This window comes from Oenanthe melanoleuca, chromosome 25 (assembly GCF_029582105.1).
Source record: "Oenanthe melanoleuca isolate GR-GAL-2019-014 chromosome 25, OMel1.0, whole genome shotgun sequence".
Taxonomy (NCBI): domain Eukaryota; kingdom Metazoa; phylum Chordata; class Aves; order Passeriformes; family Muscicapidae; genus Oenanthe; species Oenanthe melanoleuca.
Genome location: NC_079358.1, coordinates 4,206,964 through 4,226,434, shown reverse-complemented (window position 1 = coordinate 4,226,434; position 19,471 = coordinate 4,206,964). Strand labels below are relative to the sequence as shown.

General features: G+C 65.5%; 2 protein-coding genes and 3 pseudogenes across 2 annotated transcripts; 3 read left to right on the top strand and 2 right to left on the bottom strand.

The window, feature by feature from the left end:
• Positions 1-65: 65 nt before the first annotated feature.
• Positions 66-3,245, top strand: LOC130262820 (class II histocompatibility antigen, B-L beta chain-like). The gene is made up of 6 exons (XM_056510308.1): positions 66-228; positions 573-842; positions 1,658-1,758; positions 1,843-1,939; positions 2,845-2,950; positions 3,050-3,245. The coding sequence occupies exons 1-6, from the start codon at positions 144-146 to the stop codon at positions 3,228-3,230; spliced, it is 840 nt and encodes a 279-aa protein (XP_056366283.1). The 5' UTR covers positions 66-143; the 3' UTR covers positions 3,231-3,245.
• Positions 3,246-4,406: 1,161 nt separating this feature from the next.
• Positions 4,407-7,128, top strand: LOC130262824 (class II histocompatibility antigen, B-L beta chain-like; annotated as a pseudogene).
• Positions 7,129-8,289: 1,161 nt separating this feature from the next.
• Positions 8,290-11,028, top strand: LOC130262823 (class II histocompatibility antigen, B-L beta chain-like; annotated as a pseudogene).
• A 678-nt stretch (positions 11,029-11,706) lies between these two features.
• Positions 11,707-14,563, bottom strand: LOC130262826 (class II histocompatibility antigen, B-L beta chain-like; annotated as a pseudogene).
• A 1,148-nt stretch (positions 14,564-15,711) lies between these two features.
• On the bottom strand, positions 15,712-18,632 carry LOC130262825 (class II histocompatibility antigen, B-L beta chain-like). Its single transcript, XM_056510311.1, is given in 6 exon segments — positions 15,712-15,909; positions 16,009-16,115; positions 16,705-16,986; positions 17,838-18,107; positions 18,453-18,560; positions 18,563-18,632. Coding segments are annotated over 6 exon segments (831 nt in total). The 5' UTR covers positions 18,618-18,632; the 3' UTR covers positions 15,712-15,900.
• Between the last annotated feature and the right edge of the window lie 839 nt (positions 18,633-19,471).

Genomic DNA, 19,471 nt, shown 5'->3' with positions numbered 1-19,471 from the left:
CAGAATCAGCCAATCAGAGCGCGGCTCGAAGCCCCGCCCGACCAATGAGAGCGCGCGGCGCTCATGCCCCGCTCCGGAGCCGGCCGGACGCTCCCAGTGCAGCGCGGCTGCTTTGGGGCTGCGGCTCCTGCCCCGCGCTGGCCATGGGGCGAGTGGCGGCAGCTGCGGCCGCACTGGTGGCACTGGTGCTGCTGGGAGCCCCCCCTGGGGCGGGCGCGGAGCTCTCGGGTGAGCGGGGGGGGCGGGAGGCGGCGGGACAGGGGGGAGAAGGGGGAAAATTGGGGGTGGGACCCCAAAATGGAGCGTGAAGGGGTCTCGGTATTCCGGGAAAAGGGTGGGAAATGGGGAATGGGACCCCAAAAGTGATTTGGGGAGGGGCTGGAGGATGGAGGGGAGAGGATGTGAAAGGGGAAATGGGGGAAGGGCGGGGAAGAGGAAGCGGGAGCGCGGGCAGGAGGGTCCCGTGGCGGCCGCGGGGCACAGGGGGTGCGGGGTGGGGATCCGGGGGGGCCCCGGAGCTCTGGGGGTGCTGGGGGGGGGGAAAACAACTGACCCGTGTCCTGCACACACAGCCGTGTTCCAGAGGATGGCAAAGTTCGAGTGTCACTTCATTAACGGCACGGAGAGGGTGAGGTATGTGGAGAGGTACATCTACAACCGGTTTGAGTTGGCGAGGTTCGACAGCGACGTGGGGCGGTACGAGGGGTTCAGCCCCTATGGGGAGAAACAGGCCGAATGCTGGAACAGCAGACAGGAATGGATGGAGAACATACGGAGTGCGGTGGACTGGTTCTGCCGGGCCTGGTACAAGACGGTCACCCCGTTCGCCGTGGAGCGCAGCGGTGAGCGCGGGGCAGAGCGCGTCCCTTCGGACCCTGCCCTGGCAATGACCCTGGAGCGCCTCAAACCCTCCCTGGGAATCACCCCAGAGCCCCCAAAACTCCCTGAGCCCATCCCTGGGGCCCCCAGTCCCTCCCTGTCCTTCCCAGTCCGTCCCAGTTTCCCCCAGCGCGTCCGTGTCACGCGTCGTTGGAAATGACGCATCTCATCCAATCAGAGCGCGTCTCTCCGATGACGCTTCTGTTGCCAGGCAGATCCGCACAGCCGAGCGCCCCGCGCCGCACTTTGAATTCCAGCGCCGCGCGCTTCATTCCCAGTTCATCCCAGTGCCCCTCCAGTCCCTCCCAGTCCGTTCCCAGTCCCTCCCAGTCCCTCTCCGCTCCTTCCCAGTCCATTCCCAGTTTGATCCCAGTTCATTCTCAGTTCAGTCCCAGACCACAACCCGCAATCCAAGTGCGCCCCAATCGACTCCAACATCTCCCAGTCACTCCCAATCCATTCCCAGTCCGTTCCCAGTCCATTCCCAGTCCCTCCCAGTCCCTCTCCGCTCGTTCCCAGTCCATTCCCAGTTTGATCCCAGTTCATTCTCAGCTCAGTCCCAGACCACAACCCGCAATCCAAGTGCTCCCCAATCGACTCCAGTCTCTCCCAGTCCCTCCCAATCCATTCTCAGTTCGTCCCAGTCCATTCCCAGTCCCTCCCAGTCACACCCCACCCCTCCCCGCTCTCTCCCTGTTCCCCCCAGCCCATCCCAGTCTGTCCCCGCTCTCTCCCAGTTCCCCCCAGCCCATCCCAGTCTGTCCCCGCTCTCTCCCAGTTCCCCCCAGCGTGTCCATCTCGCTGCTGCCCTCGAGCTCCCAGCCCGGCCCCGACCGCCTGCTCTGCTCCGTGCTGGATTTCTACCCTGCCCAGATCCAGGTGAGGTGGTTCCAGGGCCAGCAGGAGCTCTCGGAGCACGTGGTGGCCACCGACGTGGTGGCCAACGGCGACTGGACCTACCAGCTGCTGGTGCTGCTGGAAACGCCCCCCCGGAGCGGGGTCACCTACACGTGCCAGGTGGAGCACGTCAGCCTGGAGCAGCCGCTGAGACAGCGCTGGGGTACGGGGGGCGCCGGGGGGGCTGCCGGAGGCACTGGGATGTGCTGGGAGCCACTGGGAGGGACGGGGAGAGAGGCGGGGGGAGAGTGGGAGAGGGGCCGGGGGGCGGGGAAGGGCTGGGAAGGGGTTTGGGGGGTGGTGGGGAGGGGGGGATGGGGATGTGGGGGGGCTGGTGGGCACTGGGAGGGAGTTTGGGGGCGCTGGTGTGACTGGGAGAGGGTTTGGGGGCGCTGGTGTGACTGGGAGAGGGTTTGGGGTACTGGTGTAACTGGGAGAGGGTTTGGGGGCGCTGGAGTGACTGGGAGAGGGTTTGGGGGCGCTGGTGTAACTGGGAGAGGGTTTGGGGGCACTGGTGTGACTGGGAGAGGGTTTGGGGGCGCTGGTGTGACTGGGAGAGGGTTTGGGGGCACTGGTGTGACTGGGAGAGGGTTTGGGGGGTGCTGGTGTAACTGGGAGGGAGTTTGGGGGCGCTGGTGTAACTGGGAGAGGGTTTGGGGGCACTGGTGTGACTGGGAGAGGGTTTGGGGGCGCTGGTGTGACTGGGAGAGGGTTTGGGACTGGGAGAGGGTTTGGGGGCGCTGAGTGTGACTGGGAGAGGGTTTGGGGGCACTGGTGTGACTGGGAGAGGGTTTGGGGGTACTGGTGTAACTGGGAGAGGGTTTGGGGGTACTGGGTGTGACTGGGAGAGGGTTTGGGGGCGCTGGGGCGGGGGGGCACAGCCGGGAGGGGTCGGTGCGATGGGGGCAGGGACAGGAGCGGCTCCGGTGGGTGCGGGGGAGGCCGGAAGGGAGCGGGAGGAGGTTCCGGGGGGTCCCGGGCGGGCCGGGGGCGATCGGGAGGGCGCCGGGAGGGGCTCGGGGTGTCGCCGCGAGGTTTCGGGGGGCGCTGAGCCCCGCGCACCCCCAGAGATGCCGCCGGACGCCGCCCGCAGCAAGATGCTGACGGGGATCGGGGGCTCGTGCTGGGCTCGGTCTTCCTGGCGCTGGGGCTCGGCTTCTACGTGCGCAAGAAGGTTCGGGGGGTGCCGGGGGTCGCGTCCCCCCTGTCCCGGAGCGGCCGCGCTCCCCCCGGGGCCCCCAGCCCGGTGTCACCCCCTTTTCTGTGCCCGCAGAGCTCCTGAGCCGCCGGCGGCCGCAGCCCCTCCCCGTGGCCTCGGGCCCGCCCGGGACCCCCCGCTCCGTCCCCGCGCTCGTTTTGGGGGGGGGTCGTGTCCCCTCCCCCCTCAATCCCCTCCCCCACCCAGCGCCGCTGTCACTCTGCCCCCGCCCGGCTGCTCCCAGTGCTCCCAATAAAGATTCCCAGTTGGATCCGGGCCCGTTACTGGGGGAACTGGGAGGGAACTGGGAGGGAGCAGGAGGAAAGATAAAGGAGGAGGAAGAGGAGGGACAATGTTGGAGTCTGAACATCCGAAGCCTCCCTGAGCTCCTCACAGAGAGATGGAAATGCAGGGATTGATTTAAAACCTGTAGAGAAATTAAAATATATTAATGCACTCGGACATGAAATTGAGGCGGGAATTTAAGGAAGTGACAAGAAGGTTTAAGTGCCTGACCCAGCAGAGTTCTAGACCTCAGGGTAGAAAAATTCTCAATTAACCTCAGTGAGAGATTAAAATCACAGTCCCTGATATCAGCGTAGAAAACAAGTTTGGAAACCGAGTCTCAGTGAGAACGGGAAAACATCGTTTTAGGCATAATAAAAATACAGTAAGAAAGTTTTTTATATTTTTGAGATGGAACAAACAACCCATAAAGTAGATTATATGTAAAGTTTCACACATGAGAACTGGAATCCCAATGGGTTCAGAAGAAAAGTTTCAGGTTCGTGTTTTTGGGTTATCGGGTAATTTGTAAATCCCCGCCCGAGCCGCGGCCGCACCTTCGGCGCTCTCGGGGCCGCGCCCCAGGAGCGGCTCCGGCTCCCGACCGGGATTTTCCTTCTCTCTGGGACTCGCTGGAAGCTCCGACACGGATTTTACCGCTCGGGGATTCCGCAGAGAGCTCCGCGCACGCTCTGCCCCGCTCTGCCTCAGGAATGCCGGCGCTGTTGTCGCTGTAACTCCGCCGTGTCCCAGCTCTGGCCGCAGCTTTTCCCTCGGAGCCGCTGCTGAAATCTCAGCGCGTTTAACCCTTCCCAGAGCGCTCGCTGCCGCTGCGGCATCCGGGACGTTTCACCGCTGGGAACATCAGAACTGGCGCTGGGAATGATTCAATCCCCGCTCTCTGATTTCTCCCTGAAGGATTCAGACGGAGCCCGGACTCACTGACTCCAGCAGGAGCTGCCGCCGCTAAACTGGGCCGAACTGGGGGCACTGGGAGTGGGGGCGCAGCGCCCCGAACACCGCGCGGCCAATGGGAGAGCGGCGCGGTTGTGTCGTCATCTGTCGCCGGGTAGAGCTGTGAAAAACGGAGCTCGCTGAGAAATTGCAGCCAATCAGAGCGCGGCTCGGAGCCCCGCCCGGCCAATGAGAGCGCGCGGCGCTCATGCCCCGCTCCGGAGCCGGCCGGACGCTCCCAGTGCAGCGCGGCTGCTTTGGGGCTGCGGCTCCTGCCCCGCGCTGGCCATGGGGCGAGTGGCGGCAGCTGCGGCCGCACTGGTGGCACTGGTGCTGCTGGGAGCCCCCCCTGGGGCGGGCGCGGAGCTCTCGGGTGAGCGGGGGGGGCGGGGGGCGGCGGGACAGGGGGGAGAAGGGGGAAAATTGGGGGTGGGACCCCAAAATGGGGCGGGAAGGGGTTGAGTGGGATGGTGGGAAATGGGGAACGGGACCCCAAAAGTGATTTGGGGAGCGGCTGGAGGATGGAGGGGAGAGGATGTGAAAGGGGAAATGGGGGAAGGGCGGGGAAGAGGAAGTGGGAGCGCGGGCAGGAGGGTCCCGTGGCGGCCGCGGGGCACAGGGGGTGCGGGGTGGGGATCCGGGGGGGCCCCGGAGCTCTGGGGGTGCTGGGGGGGGGAAAACAACTGACCCGTGTCCTGCACACGCAGCCGTGTTCCAGATGATGGTAAAGCATGAGTGTTACTTCATTAACGGCACGGAGAGGGTGAGGTACCTGGAGAGGCAATTCTACAACCGGTTTGAGTACCTGCGCTTCGATAGCGACGTGGGGCTGTTCGAGGGATTCAGCCCCTATGGAGAGAAGTTTGCCCAGTCTGAAAACAACAACCCGGAATGGCTGGAGGACAGACGGGCTTCAGTGGACACGTACTGCCGGTACAACTACCAGGTCTCCACCCCGTTCCTCGTGGAGCGCAGAGGTGAGCGCGGGGCAGAGCGCGTCCCCTCGGGCCCTGCCCCAGCAATGACCCTGGAGCGCCTCAAACCCTCCCTGGGAATCCCCCCAGAGCCCCCAAAACTCCCTGTGCCCATCCCTGGGTCCTCCAGTCCATCCCAGTCCCTCCCAGTCCATCCCAGTTTCCCCCAGCGCGTCCGTGTCACGCGTGGTTGGAAATGACGCATCTCATCCAATCAGAGCGCGTCTCTCCGATGACGCTTCTGTTGCCAGGCAGATCCGCACAGCCGAGCGCCCCGCGCCGGACTTTGAATTCCAGCGCCGCGCGCTTCATTCCCAGTTCATCCCAGTGCCCCTCCAGTCCCTCCCAGTCCATTCCCAGTCCCTCCCAGTCCCTCGCCGCTCGTTCCCAGTCCATTCCCAGTTTGATCCCAGTTCATTCTCAGTTCAGTCCCAGACCACAACCCGCAATCCAAGTGCTCCCCAATCGCCTCCAGTCTCTCCCAGTCCCTCCCAATCCATTCTCAGTTCGTCCCAGTCCATTCCCAGTCCATCCCACTTAATCCGAATCTGTCCCCGCTCTCTCCCAGTTCCCCCCAGCCCATCCCAGTCTGTCCCCGCTCTCTCCCAGTTCCCCCCAGCGTGTCCATCTCGCTGCTGCCCTCGAGCTCCCAGCCCGGCCCCGACCGCCTGCTCTGCTCCGTGCTGGATTTCTACCCTGCCCAGATCCAGGTGAGGTGGTTCCAGGGCCAGCAGGAGCTCTCGGAGCACGTGGTGGCCACCGACGTGGTGGCCAACGGCGACTGGACCTACCAGCTGCTGGTGCTGCTGGAAACGCCCCCCCGGAGCGGGGTCACCTACACGTGCCAGGTGGAGCACGTCAGCCTGGAGCAGCCGCTGAGACAGCGCTGGGGTACGGGGGGCGCCGGGGGGGCTGCCGGAGGCACTGGGATGTGCTGGGAGCCACTGGGAGGGACGGGGAGAGAGGCGGGGGGAGAGTGGGAGAGGGGCCGGGGGGCGGGGAAGGGCTGGGAAGGGGTTTGGGGGGTGGTGGGGAGGGGGGGATGGGGATGTGGGGGGGCTGGTGGGCACTGGGAGGGAGTTTGGGGGCGCTGGTGTGACTGGGAGAGGGTTTGGGGGTACTGGTGTGACTGGGAGGGGTTTGGGGGCACTGGTGTAACTGGGAGAGGGTTTGGGGGCGCTGGTGTGACTGGGAGAGGGTTTGGGGGCACTGGTGTGACTGGGAGAGGGTTTGGGGGCGCTGGTGTAACTGGGAGAGGGTTTGGGGGCGCTGGTGTAACTGGGAGAGGGTTTGGGGGCGCTGGTGTGACTGGGAGAGGGTTTGGGGGCGCTGGGGCGGGGGGGGCCACAGCCGGGAGGGGTCGGTGCGATGGGGGCAGGGACAGGAGCGGCTCCGGTGGGTGCGGGGGAGGCCGGAAGGGAGCGGGAGGAGGTTCCGGGGGGTCCCGGGCGGGCCGGGGGCGATCGGGAGGGCGCCGGGAGGGGCTCGGGGTGTCGCCGCGAGGTTTCGGGGGGGCGCTGAGCCCCGCGCACCCCCAGAGATGCCGCCGGACGCCGCCCGCAGCAAGATGCTGACGGGGATCGGGGGCTTCGTGCTGGGCTCGGTCTTCCTGGCGCTGGGGCTCGGCTTCTACGTGCGCAAGAAGGTTCGGGGGGTGCCGGGGGTCGCGTCCCCCCTGTCCCGGAGCGGCCGCGCTCCCCCCGGGGCCCCCAGCCCGGTGTCACCCCCTTTTCTGTGCCCGCAGAGCTCCTGAGCCGCCGGCGGCCGCAGCCCCTCCCCGTGGCCTCGGGCCCGCCCGGGACCCCCCGCTCCGTCCCCGCGCTCGGTTTGGGGGGGGGTCGTGTGTCCCCCCCCCCTCAATCCCCTCCCCCACCCAGCGCCGCTGTCACTCTGCCCCCGCCCGGCTGCTCCCAGTGCTCCCAATAAAGATTCCCAGTTGGATCCGGGCCCGTTACTGGGGGAACTGGGAGGGAACTGGGAGGGAGCAGGAGGAAAGATGAAGGAGGAGGAAGAGGAGGGACAATGTTGGAGTCTGAACATCCGAAGCCTCTCTGAGCTCCTCACAGAGAGATGGAAATGCAGGGATTGGTTTAAAACCTTTAGAGAAATTAAAATATATTAATGCACTCGTACATGAAATTGAGGTGGGAATTTCAGGAAGTGACAAGAAGGTTTAAGTGCCTTACCCAGCAGAGTTCTAGACCTCAGGGTAGAAAAATTCTCAATTAACCTCAGTGAGAGATTAAAATCACAGTCCCTGATATCAGCGTAGAAAACAATTTTGGGAACCGAGTCTCAGTGAGAACGGGAAAACATCGTTTTAGGCATAATAAAAATACAGTAAGAAATTTTTTTATATTTTTGAGATGGAACAACCAACCCATAAAGTAGATTATATGTAAAGTTTCACACATGAGAACTGGAATCCCAATGGGTTCAGAGGAAAAGTTTCAGGTTCGTGTTTTTGGGTTATCGGGTAATTTGTAAATCCCCGCCCGAGCCGCGGCCGCACCTTCGGCGCTCTCGGGGCCGCGCCCCAGGAGCGGCTCCGGCTCCCGACCGGGATTTTCCTTCTCTCTGGGACTCGCTGGAAGCTCCGACACGGATTTTACCGCTCGGGGATTTCGCAGAGAGCTCCGCGCACGCTCTGCCCCGCTCTGCCTCAGCAATGTCGGCGCTGTTGTCGCTGTAACTCCGCCGTGTCCCAGCTCTGGCCGCAGCTTTTCCCTCGGAGCCGCTGCTGAAATCTCAGCGCGTTTAACCCTTCCCAGAGCGCTCGCTGCCGCTGCGGCATCCGGGACGTTTCACCGCTGGGAACACCAGAACTGGCGCTGGGAATGATTCAATCCCCGCTCTCTGATTTCTCCCTGAAGGATTCAGACGGAGCCCGGACTCACTGACTCCAGCAGGAGCTGCCGCCGCTAAACTGGGCCGAACTGGGGGCACTGGGAGTGGGGGCGCAGCGCCCCGAACACCGCGCGGCCAATGGGAGAGCGGCGCGGTTGTGTCGTCATCTGTCGCCGGGTAGAGCTGTGAAAAACGGAGCCCGCTGAGAAATTGCAGCCAATCAGAGCGCGGCTCGGAGCCCCGCCCGGCCAATGAGAGCGCGCGGCGCTCATGCCCCGCTCCGGAGCCGGCCGGACGCTCCCAGTGCAGCGCGGCTGCTTTGGGGCTGCGGCTCCTGCCCCGCGCTGGCCATGGGGCGAGTGGCGGCAGCTGCGGCCGCACTGGTGGCACTGGTGCTGCTGGGAGCCCCCCCTGGGGCGGGCGCGGAGCTCTCGGGTGAGCGGGGGCGGCGGGAGGCGGCGGGACAGGGGGGAGAAGGGGGAAAATTGGGGGTGGGATCCCAAAATGGAGCGGGAAGGGGACTCGGTGTTCCGGGAAAAGGGTGGGAAAGGGGGAATGGGACCCCAAAAGTGATTTGGGGAGCGGCTGGAGGATGGAGGGGAGAGGATGTGAAAGGGGAAATGGGGGAAGGGCGGGGAAGAGGAAGTGGGAGCGCGGGCAGGAGGGTCCCGTGGCGGCCGCGGGGCACAGGGGGTGCGGGGTGGGGATCCGGGGGGGCCCCGGAGCTCTGGGGGTGCTGGGGGGGGGAAACAACTGACCCGTGTCCTGCACACACAGCCGTGTTCCAGATGATGGTAAAGCACGAGTGTCACTTCATTAACGGCACGGAGAGGGTGAGGTACCTGGAGAGGCAATTCTACAACCGGATGGAGGACATCAGGTTCGACAGCGACGTGGGGCGGTACGAGGGGTTCAGCCCCTATGGGGAGAAACAGGCCGAGTGCTGGAACAGCAACCCGGAATGGATGGAGAACAGACGGACTGCGGTGGACTGGTTCTGCCGGTGCTGGTATACGATCGCCACCCCGTTCGCCGTGGAGCGCAGCGGTGAGCGCGGGGCAGAGCGCGTCCCCTCGGGCCCTGCCCTGGCAATGACCCTGGAGCGCCTCAAACCCTCCCTGGGAATCACCCCAGAGCCCCCAAAACTCCCTGTGCCCATCCCTGGGACCTCCTGTTCTTCCCAGTCCTTCCCAGTTCATCCCAGTCCATCCCAGTCCCTCCCAGTCCCTCCCAGTTTCCCCCAGCGCGTCCGTGTCACGCGTGGTTGGATTTGACGCATCTCATCCAATCAGAGCGCGTCTCTCCGATGACGCTTCTGTTGCCAGGCAGATCCGCACAGCCGAGCGCCCCGCGCCGGACTTTGAATTCCAGCGCCGCGCGCTTCATTCCCAGTTCATCCCAGTGCCCCTCCAGTCCCTCCCAGCCCATTCCCAGTCCCTCCCAGTCCATTCCCAATCCATCCCAGTCCCTCTCCGCTCGTTCCCAGTCCATTCCCAGTTTGATCCCAGTTCATTCTCAGCTCAGTCCCAGACCACAACCCGCAATCCAAGTGCTCCCCAATCGACTCCAACCTTTCCCAGTCCCTCCCAATCCATTCTCAGTTCGTCCCAGTCCATTCCCAGTCCATCCCAGTCACACCCCACCCCTCTCCTATCTCTCCCAGTTCCCCCCAGCCCATCCCAGTCTGTCCCCGCTCTCTCCCAGTTCCCCCCAGCCCATCCCAGTCTGTCCCCGCTCTCTCCCAGTTCCCCCCAGCGTGTCCATCTCGCTGCTGCCCTCGAGCTCCCAGCCCGGCCCCGACCGCCTGCTCTGCTCCGTGCTGGATTTCTACCCTGCCCAGATCCAGGTGAGGTGGTTCCAGGGCCAGCAGGAGCTCTCGGAGCACGTGGTGGCCACCGACGTGGTGGCCAACGGCGACTGGACCTACCAGCTGCTGGTGCTGCTGGAAACGCCCCCCCGGAGCGGGGTCACCTACACGTGCCAGGTGGAGCACGTCAGCCTGGAGCAGCCGCTGAGACAGCGCTGGGGTACGGGGGGCGCCGGGGGGGCTGCCGGAGGCACTGGGATGTGCTGGGAGCCACTGGGAGGGACGGGGAGAGAGGCGGGGGGAGAGTGGGAGAGGGGCCGGGGGGCGGGGAAGGGCTGGGAAGGGGTTTGGGGGGTGGTGGGGAGGGGGGGATGGGGATGTGGGGGGGCTGGTGGGCGCTGGGAGGGAGTTTGGGGGCACTGGTGTGACTGGGAGAGGGTTTGGGGGCGCTGGGTGTGACTGGGAGAGGGTTTGGGGGCGCTGGGTGTGACTGGGAGGGAGTTTGGGGGCGCTGGTGTGACTGGGAGAGGGTTTGGGGGTGCTGGTGTGACTGGGAGAGGGTTTGGGGGCGCTGGGGCGGGGGGGCGCAGCCGGGAGGGGTCGGTGCGATGGGGGCAGGGACAGGAGCGGCTCCGGTGGGTGCGGGGGAGGCCGGAAGGGAGCGGGAGGAGGTTCCGGGGGGTCCCGGGCGGGCCGGGGGCGATCGGGAGGGCGCCGGGAGGGGCTCGGGGTGTCGCCGCGAGGTTTCGGGGGGCGCTGAGCCCCGCGCACCCCCAGAGATGCCGCCGGACGCCGCCCGCAGCAAGATGCTGACGGGGATCGGGGGCTTCGTGCTGGGCTCGGTCTTCCTGGCGCTGGGGCTCGGCTTCTACGTGCGCAAGAAGGTTCGGGGGGTGCCGGGGGTCGCGTCCCCCCTGTCCCGGAGCGGCCGCGCTCCCCCCGGGGCCCCCAGCCCGGTGTCACCCCCTTTTCTGTGCCCGCAGAGCTCCTGAGCCGCCGGCGGCCGCAGCCCCTCCCCGTGGCCTCGGGCCCGCCCGGGACCCCCCGCTCCGTCCCCGCGCTCGGTTTGGGGGGGGGGGGGGGTCGTGTGTCCCCTCCCCCCTCAATCCCCTCCCCCACCCAGCGCCGCTGTCACTCTGCCCCCGCCCGGCTGCTCCCAGTGCTCCCAATAAAGATTCCCAGTTGGATCCGGGCCCGTTACTGGGGGAACTGGGAGGGAACTGGGGAGGGGGATGGGACAGAGTTGGGGAAACGGGGGAGGGGGAGAAGGGATGGAGGAGGAGGAGGAAGAGGAGGGAGGAGCTGAAGAAGGGCGGGGAGGAAGAGGAGGATGGGTCCGGATGAGGAAGGAGCAGCGGGAGGAGCGGGGGGGGAGGAGGAGGAGGGAGGGATGAGAGCGGGATCAGGACCAAGATGAGGATGAAGAGCGGAAATGGAGCCCCCCAGGCTGGAATCTTCCGAATCTTCCCCACGGCTCTGCCCCCCGGGGGTCCCTGGGGATCCTCCAGCGCCGGGGATGGAGCTGGAGCAGCGAACGGAGCCCCGACCGCGCTCGGGGTGCGGCGGGAGGGGCGGGGACAGAGCGGGCAGAGACCCCGAACCCTCCTCATCATCATCCTCAGCCTCCTCATCATCATCATCATCTTCATCCTCCTTATCCTCTTTATCATCATCCTCCTCCCGCTCCTCCTCCTCCTCATCCTCCTCCCGAATCCGGACCCATCCTCCTCTTCCTCCCCGCCCTTCTTCAGCTCCTCCCTCCTCCTCCTCCTCCTCCTCCATCCTTTCTCCCCCTCCCCCGTTTCCCCAACTCTGTCCCATCCCCCTCCCCAGTTCCCTCCCAGTTCCCCCAGTAACGGGCCGGATCCAACTGGGAATCTTTATTGGGAGCACTGGGAGCAGCCGGGCGGGGGCAGAGTGACAGCGGCGCTGGGTGGGGGAGGGGATTGAGGGGGGGGGGGACACACGACCCCCCCCCCAAAAGGAGCGCGGGGACGGAGCGGGGGGTCCCGGGCGGGCCCGAGGCCACGGGGAGGGGCTGCGGCCGCCGGCGGCTCAGGAGCTCTGCGGGCACAGAAAGGGGGTGACACCGGGCTGGGGGCCCCGGGGGGAGCGCGGCCGCTCCGGGACAGGGGGGACGCGACCCCCGGCACCCCCCGAACCTTCTTGCGCACGTAGAAGCCGAGCCCCAGCGCCAGGAAGACCGAGCCCAGCACGAAGCCCCCGATCCCCGTCAGCATCTTGCTGCGGGCGGCGTCCGGCGGCATCTCTGGGGGTGCGCGGGGCTCAGCGCCCCCCGAAACCTCGCGGCGACACCCCGAGCCCCTCCCGGCGCCCTCCCGATCGCCCCCGGCCCGCCCGGGACCCCCCGGAACCTCCTCCCGCTCCCTTCCGGCCTCCCCCGCACCCACCGGAGCCCCTCCTGTCCCTGCCCCCATCGCACCGACCCCTCCCGGCTGTGCCCCCCCGCCCCAGCGCCCCCAAACCCTCTCCCAGTCACACCAGTGCTCCCAAACCCTCTCCCAGTCACACCAGTGCCCCCAAACCCTCTCCCAGTCACACCAGCACCCCCAAACCCTCTCCCAGTCACACCAGCGCCCCCAAACTCTCTCCCAGTTACACCAGTACCCCCAAACCCTCTCCCAGTTACACCCAGCGCCCCCAAACTCCCTCCCAGTGCCCACCAGCCCCCCCACATCCCCATCCCCCCCTCCCCACCACTCCCCAAACCCCTTCCCAGCCCTTCCCCGCCCCCCGGCCCCTCTCCCACTCTCCCCCCGCCTCTCTCCCCGTCCCTCCCAGTGGCTCCCAGCACATCCCAGTGCCTCCGGCAGCCCCCCCGGCGCCCCCCGTACCCCAGCGCTGTCTCAGCGGCTGCTCCAGGCTGACGTGCTCCACCTGGCACGTGTAGGTGACCCCGCTCCGGGGGGGCGTTTCCAGCAGCACCAGCAGCTGGTAGGTCCAGTCGCCGTTGGCCACCACGTCGGTGGCCACCACGTGCTCCGAGAGCTCCTGCTGGCCCTGGAACCACCTCACCTGGATCTGGGCAGGGTAGAAATCCAGCACGGAGCAGAGCAGGCGGTCGGGGCCAGGCTGGGAGCTCGAGGGCAGCAGCGAGATGGACACGCTGGGGGGAACTGGGAGAGAGCGGGGACAGACTGGGATGGGCTGGGGGGAACTGGGAGAGAGCGGGGACAGACTGGGATGGGCTGGGGGGAACTGGGAGAGAGCGGGGACGGACTGGGATGGGCTGGGGGGAACTGGGAGAGAGCGGGGACAGACTGGGATGGGCTGGGGGGAACTGGGAGAGAGCGGGGACAGACTGGGATCGGCTGGGGAGGAACTGGGAGAGAGCAGGGAGGGTTGGGGTGGGACTGGGATGGACTGGGAATGGACTGGGACGAACTGGGAATGGATTGGGAGGGACTGGGAGAGACTGGAGTCGATTGGGGAGCACTTGGATTGCGGGTTGTGGTCTGGGACTGAACTGAGAATGAACTGGGATCAAACTGGGAATGGACTGGGAAGAAGCGGAGAGGGACTGGGAGGGACTGGGAACGGACTGGGAGGGACTGGGAACGGACTGGAGGGGCACTGGAGGGGCACTGGGATGAACTGGGAATGAAGCGCGCGGCGCTGGAATTCAAAGTCCGGCGCGGGGCGCTCGGCTGTGCGGATCTGCCTGGCAACAGAAGCGTCATCGGAGAGACGCGCTCTGATTGGATGAGATGCGTCATTTCCAACGACGCGTGACACGGACGCGCTGGGGGAAACTGGGAGGGACTGGGATGGACTGGGAGGGACAGGAGGCCCCAGGGATGGGCTCAGGGAGTTCTGGGGGCTCTGGCGTGATTCCCAGGGAGGGTTTGAGGCGCTCCAGGGTCATTGCCCGGGCAGGGCCCGAGGGGACGCGCTCTGCCCCGCGCTCACCGCTGCGCTCCACGGCGAACGGGGTGACGGTCTTGTACCAGCACCGGCAGAACGTGTCCACCGTAGACCGTCTGTTCTCCATTATTTCCGGGTCGCTGTTCCAGTACTCGGCCAGTTTCTCCCCAGCAGGGGTGAACCCCTCGTACCGCCCCACGTCGCTGTCGAACCTGATGTCCTCCATCCGGTTGTAGAATTGCCTCTCCACAAACCTCACCTTCTCCGTGCCGTTAATGAAGTGACACTCGGCCCTTCCCATCCACTGGAACACCTCTGTGTGTGCAGGACACGGGTCAGTTGTTTCCCCCCCCCAGCACCCCCAGAGCTCCGGGACCCCCCCGGATCCCCATCCCGCACCCCCTGTGCCCCGCGGCCGCCACGGGACCCTCCTGCCCGCGCTCCCACTTCCTCTTCCCCGCCCTTCCCCCATTTCCCCTTTCACATCCTCTCCCCTCCATCCTCCAGCCGCTCCCCAAATCACTTTTGGGGTCCCATTCCCCATTTCCCACCCTTTTCTCGGAACACCGAGACCCCTTCCCGCTCCATTTTGGGGTCCCACCCCCAATTTTCCCCCTTCTCCCCCCTGTCCCGCCGCCTCCCGCCCCCCCCGCTCACCCGAGAGCTCCGCGCCCGCCCCAGGGGGGGCTCCCAGCAGCACCAGTGCCACCAGTGCGGCCGCAGCTGCCGCCACTCGCCCCATGGCCAGCGCGGGGCAGGAGCCGCAGCCCCAAAGCAGCCGCGCTGCACTGGGAGCGTCCGGCCGGCTCCGGAGCGGGGCATGAGCGCCGCGCGCTCTCATTGGTCGGGCGGGGCTCCGAGCCGCGCTCTGATTGGCTGCAATTTCCCAGCGAGCTCCGTTTTTCACAGCTCTACCCGGCGACAGATGACGACACAACCGCGCCGCTCTCCCATTGGCCGCGCGGTGTTCGGGGCGCTGCGCCCCCACTCCCAGTGCCCCCAGTTCGGCCCAGTTTAGCGGCGGCAGCTCCTGCTGGAGTCAGTGAGTCCGGGCTCCGTCTGAATCCTGCAGGGAGAAATCAGAGAGCGGGGATTGAATCATTCCCAGCGCCAGTTCTGGTGTTCCCAGCGGTGAAACGTCCCGGATGCCGCAGCGGCAGCGAGCGCTCTGGGAAGGGTTAAACGCGCTGAGATTTCAGCAGCGGCTCCGAGGGAAAAGCTGCGGCCAGAGCTGGGACACGGCGGAGTTACAGCGACAACAGCGCCGGCATTGCTGAGGCAGAGCGGGGCAGAGCGTGCGCGGAGCTCTCTGCGAAATCCCCGAGCGGTAAAATCCGTGTCGGAGCTTCCAGCGAGTCCCAGAGAGAAGGAAAATCCCGGTCGGGAGCCGGAGCCGCTCCTGGGGCGCGGCCCCGAGAGCGCCGAAGGTGCGGCCGCGGCTCGGGCGGGGATTTACAAATTACCGATAACCCAAAAACACGAACCTGAAACTTTTCCTCTGAACCCACTGGGATTCCAGTTCTCATGTGTGAAACTTTACATATAATCTACTTTATGGGTTGTTTGTTCCATCTCAAAAATATAAAATATTTTTATTATGTCTAAAACGATGTTTTCCCGTTCTCACTGAGACTCGGTTTCCCAAACTTGTTTTCTACGCTGATATCAGGGACTGTGATTTTAATCTCTCACTGAGGTTAATTGAGAATTTTTCTACCCTGAGGTCTAGAACTCTGCTGGGTCAGGCACTTAAACCGTCTTGTCACTTCCTTAAATTCCCGCCTCAATTTCATGTACGAGTGCATTAATATATTTTAATTTCTCTAAAGGTTTTAAACCAATCCCTGCATTTCCATCTCTCTGTGAGGAGCTCAGAGAGGCTTCGGATGTTCAGACTCCAACATTGTCCCTCCTCTTCCTCCTCCTTCATCTTTCCTCCTGCTCCCTCCCAGTTCCCTCCCAGTTCCCCCAGTAACGGGCCCGGATCCAACTGGGAATCTTTATTGGGAGCACTGGGAGCAGCCGGGCGGGGGCAGAGTGACAGCGGCGCTGGGTGGGGGAGGGGATTGAGGGGGGAGGGGACACACGACCCCCCCGTAAAACGAGCGCGGGGACGGAGCGGGGGGTCCCGGGCGGGCCCGAGGCCACGGGGAGGGGCTGCGGCCGCCGGCGGCTCAGGAGCTCTGCGGGCACAGAAAAGGGGGTGACACCGGGCTGGGGGCCCCGGGGGGAGCGCGGCCGCTCCGGGACAGGGGGGACGCGACCCCCGGCACCCCCCGAACCTTCTTGCGCACGTAGAAGCCGAGCCCCAGCGCCAGGAAGACCGAGCCCAGCACGAAGCCCCCGATCCCCGTCAGCATCTTGCTGCGGGCGGCGTCCGGCGGCATCTCTGGGGGTGCGCGGGGCTCAGCGCCCCCCGAAACCTCGCGGCGACACCCCGAGCCCCTCCCGGCGCCCTCCCGATCGCCCCCGGCCCGCCCGGGACCCCCCCCGGAACCTCCTCCCGCTCCCTTCCGGCCTCCCCCGCACCCACCGGAGCCCCTCCTGTCCCTGCCCCCATCGCACCGACCCCTCCCGGCTGTGCCCCCCCGCCCCAGCGCCCCCAAACCCTCTCCCAGTCACACCAGCGCCCCCAAACCCTCTCCCAGTTACACCAGTGCCCCCAAACCCTCTCCCAGTTACACCCAGTACCCCCAAACTCCCTCCCAGTCACACCAGTGCCCCCAAACCCTCTCCCAGTCACACCAGTGCCCCCAAACCCTCTCCCAGTCACACCCAGCGCCCCCAAACTCCCTCCCAGTGCCCACCAGCCCCCCCACATCCCCATCCCCCCCTCCCCACCACCCCCCAAACCCCTTCCCAGCCCTTCCCCGCCCCCCGGCCCCTCTCCCACTCTCCCCCCGCCTCTCTCCCCGTCCCTCCCAGTGGCTCCCAGCACATCCCAGTGCCTCCGGCAGCCCCCCCGGCGCCCCCCGTACCCCAGCGCTGTCTCAGCGGCTGCTCCAGGCTGACGTGCTCCACCTGGCACGTGTAGGTGACCCCGCTCCGGGGGGGCGTTTCCAGCAGCACCAGCAGCTGGTAGGTCCAGTCGCCGTTGGCCACCACGTCGGTGGCCACCACGTGCTCCGAGAGCTCCTGCTGGCCCTGGAACCACCTCACCTGGATCTGGGCAGGGTAGAAATCCAGCACGGAGCAGAGCAGGCGGTCGGGGCCGGGCTGGGAGCTCGAGGGCAGCAGCGAGATGGACACGCTGGGGGGAACTGGGAGAGAGCGGGGACAGACTGGGATGGGCTGGGGGGAACTGGGAGAGAGCGGGGACAGACTGGGATGGGCTGGGGGGAACTGGGAGAGAGCGGGGACGGACTGGGATGGGCTGGGGGGAACTGGGAGAGAGCGGGGACGGACTGGGATGGGCTGGGGGGAACTGGGAGAGAGCGGGGACAGACTGGGATGGGCTGGGGGGAACTGGGAGAGAGCGGGGACAGACTGGGATGGGCTGGGGGGAACTGGGGGAGAGCGGGGACAGACTGGGATGGGCTGGGGGGAACTGGGAGAGAGCGCGGACCGATTCGTATTAACTGGGAGGAACTGGGAATGGACTGGGACGGACTGAGAATGGATTGGGAGGGACTGGGAGAGACTGGAGTCGATTGAGGAGCACTTGGATTGCGGGTTGTGGTCTGGGACTGAGCTGAGAATGAACTGGGATCAAACTGGGAATGGACTGGGAACGGGCGGAGAGGGACTGGGAGGGACTGGGATGGACTGGGAGGGACTGGAGGGGCACTGGGATGAACTGGGAGTGAAGCGCGCGGCGCTGGAATTCAAAGTCCGGCGCGGGGCGCTCGGCTGTGCGGATCTGCCTGGCAACAGAAGCGTCATCGGAGAGACGCGCTCTGATTGGATGAGACGCGTCATTTCCAACGACGCGTGACACGGACGCGCTGGGGGAAACTGGGAGGGACTGGGATGAACTGGGAAGGACAGGAGGCCCCAGGGATGGGCTCAGGGAGTTTTGGGGGCTCTGGGGTGATTCCCAGGGAGGGTTTGAGGCGCTCCATGGTCATTGCCAGGGCAGGGCCCGAGGGGACGCGCTCTGCCCCGCGCTCACCTCTGCGCTCCACGCTGAACGGGGTGAAAAGCTGGTAGTTGTACCGGCAGTACGTGTCCACCTCAGCCTGTCTGTTCTCCAGAATGTCCGGGTCGTTGTTCAAGTACTGCGCAAACTTCTCTCCATAGGGGGTGAACCCCACGTGCAGTCCCACGTCGCTGTCGAACCTCATGTACTCGAACTGATTGTAGATGTATCTCATCACGAACCTCACCTTCTCCGTGCCGTTAATGAAGTGACACTCGGCCCTTCCCAACCATTGGAACACCTCTGTGTGTGCCGGACACGGGTCAGTTGTTTCCCCCCCCCCCCCAGCACCCCCAGAGCTCCGGGGCCCCCCCGGATCCCCACCCCGCACCCCCTGTGCCCCGCGGCCGCCACGGGACCCTCCTGCCCGCGCTCCCACTTCCTCTTCCCCGCCCTTCCCCCATTTCCCCTTTCACATCCTCTCCCCTCCATCCTCCAGCCCCTCCCCAAATCACTTTTGGGGTCCCATTCCCCATTTCCCACCCTATTCCCGGAACACCGAGTCCCCTTCCCGCTCCATTTTGGGGTCCCACCCCCAATTTTCCCCCTTCTCCCCCTGTCCCGCCGCCTCCCGCCCCCCCCGCTCACCCGAGAGCTCCGCGCCCGCCCCAGGGGGGGCTCCCAGCAGCACCAGTGCCACCAGTGCGGCCGCAGCTGCCGCCACTCGCCCCATGGCCAGCGCGGGGCAGGAGCCGCAGCCCCAAAGCAGCCGCGCTGCACTGGGAGCGTCCGGCCGGCTCCGGAGCGGGGCATGAGCGCCGCGCGCTCTCATTGGTCGGGCGGGGCTCCGAGCCGCGCTCTGATTGGCTGCAATTTCTCAGCGGGCTCCGTTTTTCACAGCTCTACCCAGCGACAGATGACGACACAACCGCGCCGCTCTCCCATTGGCCGCGCGGTGTTCGGGGCGCTGCGCCCCCACTCCCAGTGCCCCCAGTTCGGCCCAGTTTAGCGGCGGCAGCTCCTGCTGGAGTCAGTGAGTCCGGGCTCCGTCTGAATCCTTCAGGGAGAAATCAGAGAGCGGGGATTGAATCATTCCCAGCGCCAGTTCTGATGTTCCCAGCGCTGAAACGTCCCGGATGCCGCAGCGGCAGCGAGCGCTCTGGGAAGGGTTAAACGCGCTGAGATTTCAGCAGCGGCTCCGAGGGAAAAGCTGCGGCCAGAGCTGGGACACGGCGGAGTTACAGCGACAACAGCGCCGGCATTGCTGAGGCAGAGCGGGGCAGAGCGTGCGCGGAGCTCTCTGCGAAATCCCCGAGCGGTAAAATCCGTGTCGGAGCTTCCAGCGAGTCCCAGAGAGAAGGAAAATCCCGGTCGGGAGCCGGAGCCGCTCCTGGGGCGCGGCCCCGAGAGCGCCGAAGGTGCGGCCGCGGCTCGGGCGGGGATTTACAAATTACCCGATAACCCAAAAACACGAACCTGAAACTTTTCCTCTGAACCCATCGGGATTCCAGTTCTCATGTGTGAAACTTTACATATAATCTGCGCTATGGATTCTTTGTTCCATCTCAAAAATATAAAAAACTTTCTTACTGTATTTTTATTATGTCTAAAACGATGTTTTCCCGTTCTCACTGAGACTCGGTTTCCAAACATGTTTTCTACGCTGA

What these genes read in the sequence shown, in the direction of transcription:
- LOC130262820 (XM_056510308.1), top strand. Translation starts at nt 144, where the DNA reads ATGGGGCGAGTGGCGGCAGCTGCGGCCGCACTGGTGGCACTGGTGCTG. An exon ending in GGCGGGCGCGGAGCTCTCGG is followed by an intron (nt 229 to 572) that starts GTGAGCGGGGGG and finishes CTGCACACACAG; the next exon opens with CCGTGTTCCAGAGGATGGCA. An exon ending in GTTCGCCGTGGAGCGCAGCG is followed by an intron (nt 843 to 1,657) that starts GTGAGCGCGGGG and finishes GCTCTCTCCCAG; the next exon opens with TTCCCCCCAGCGTGTCCATC.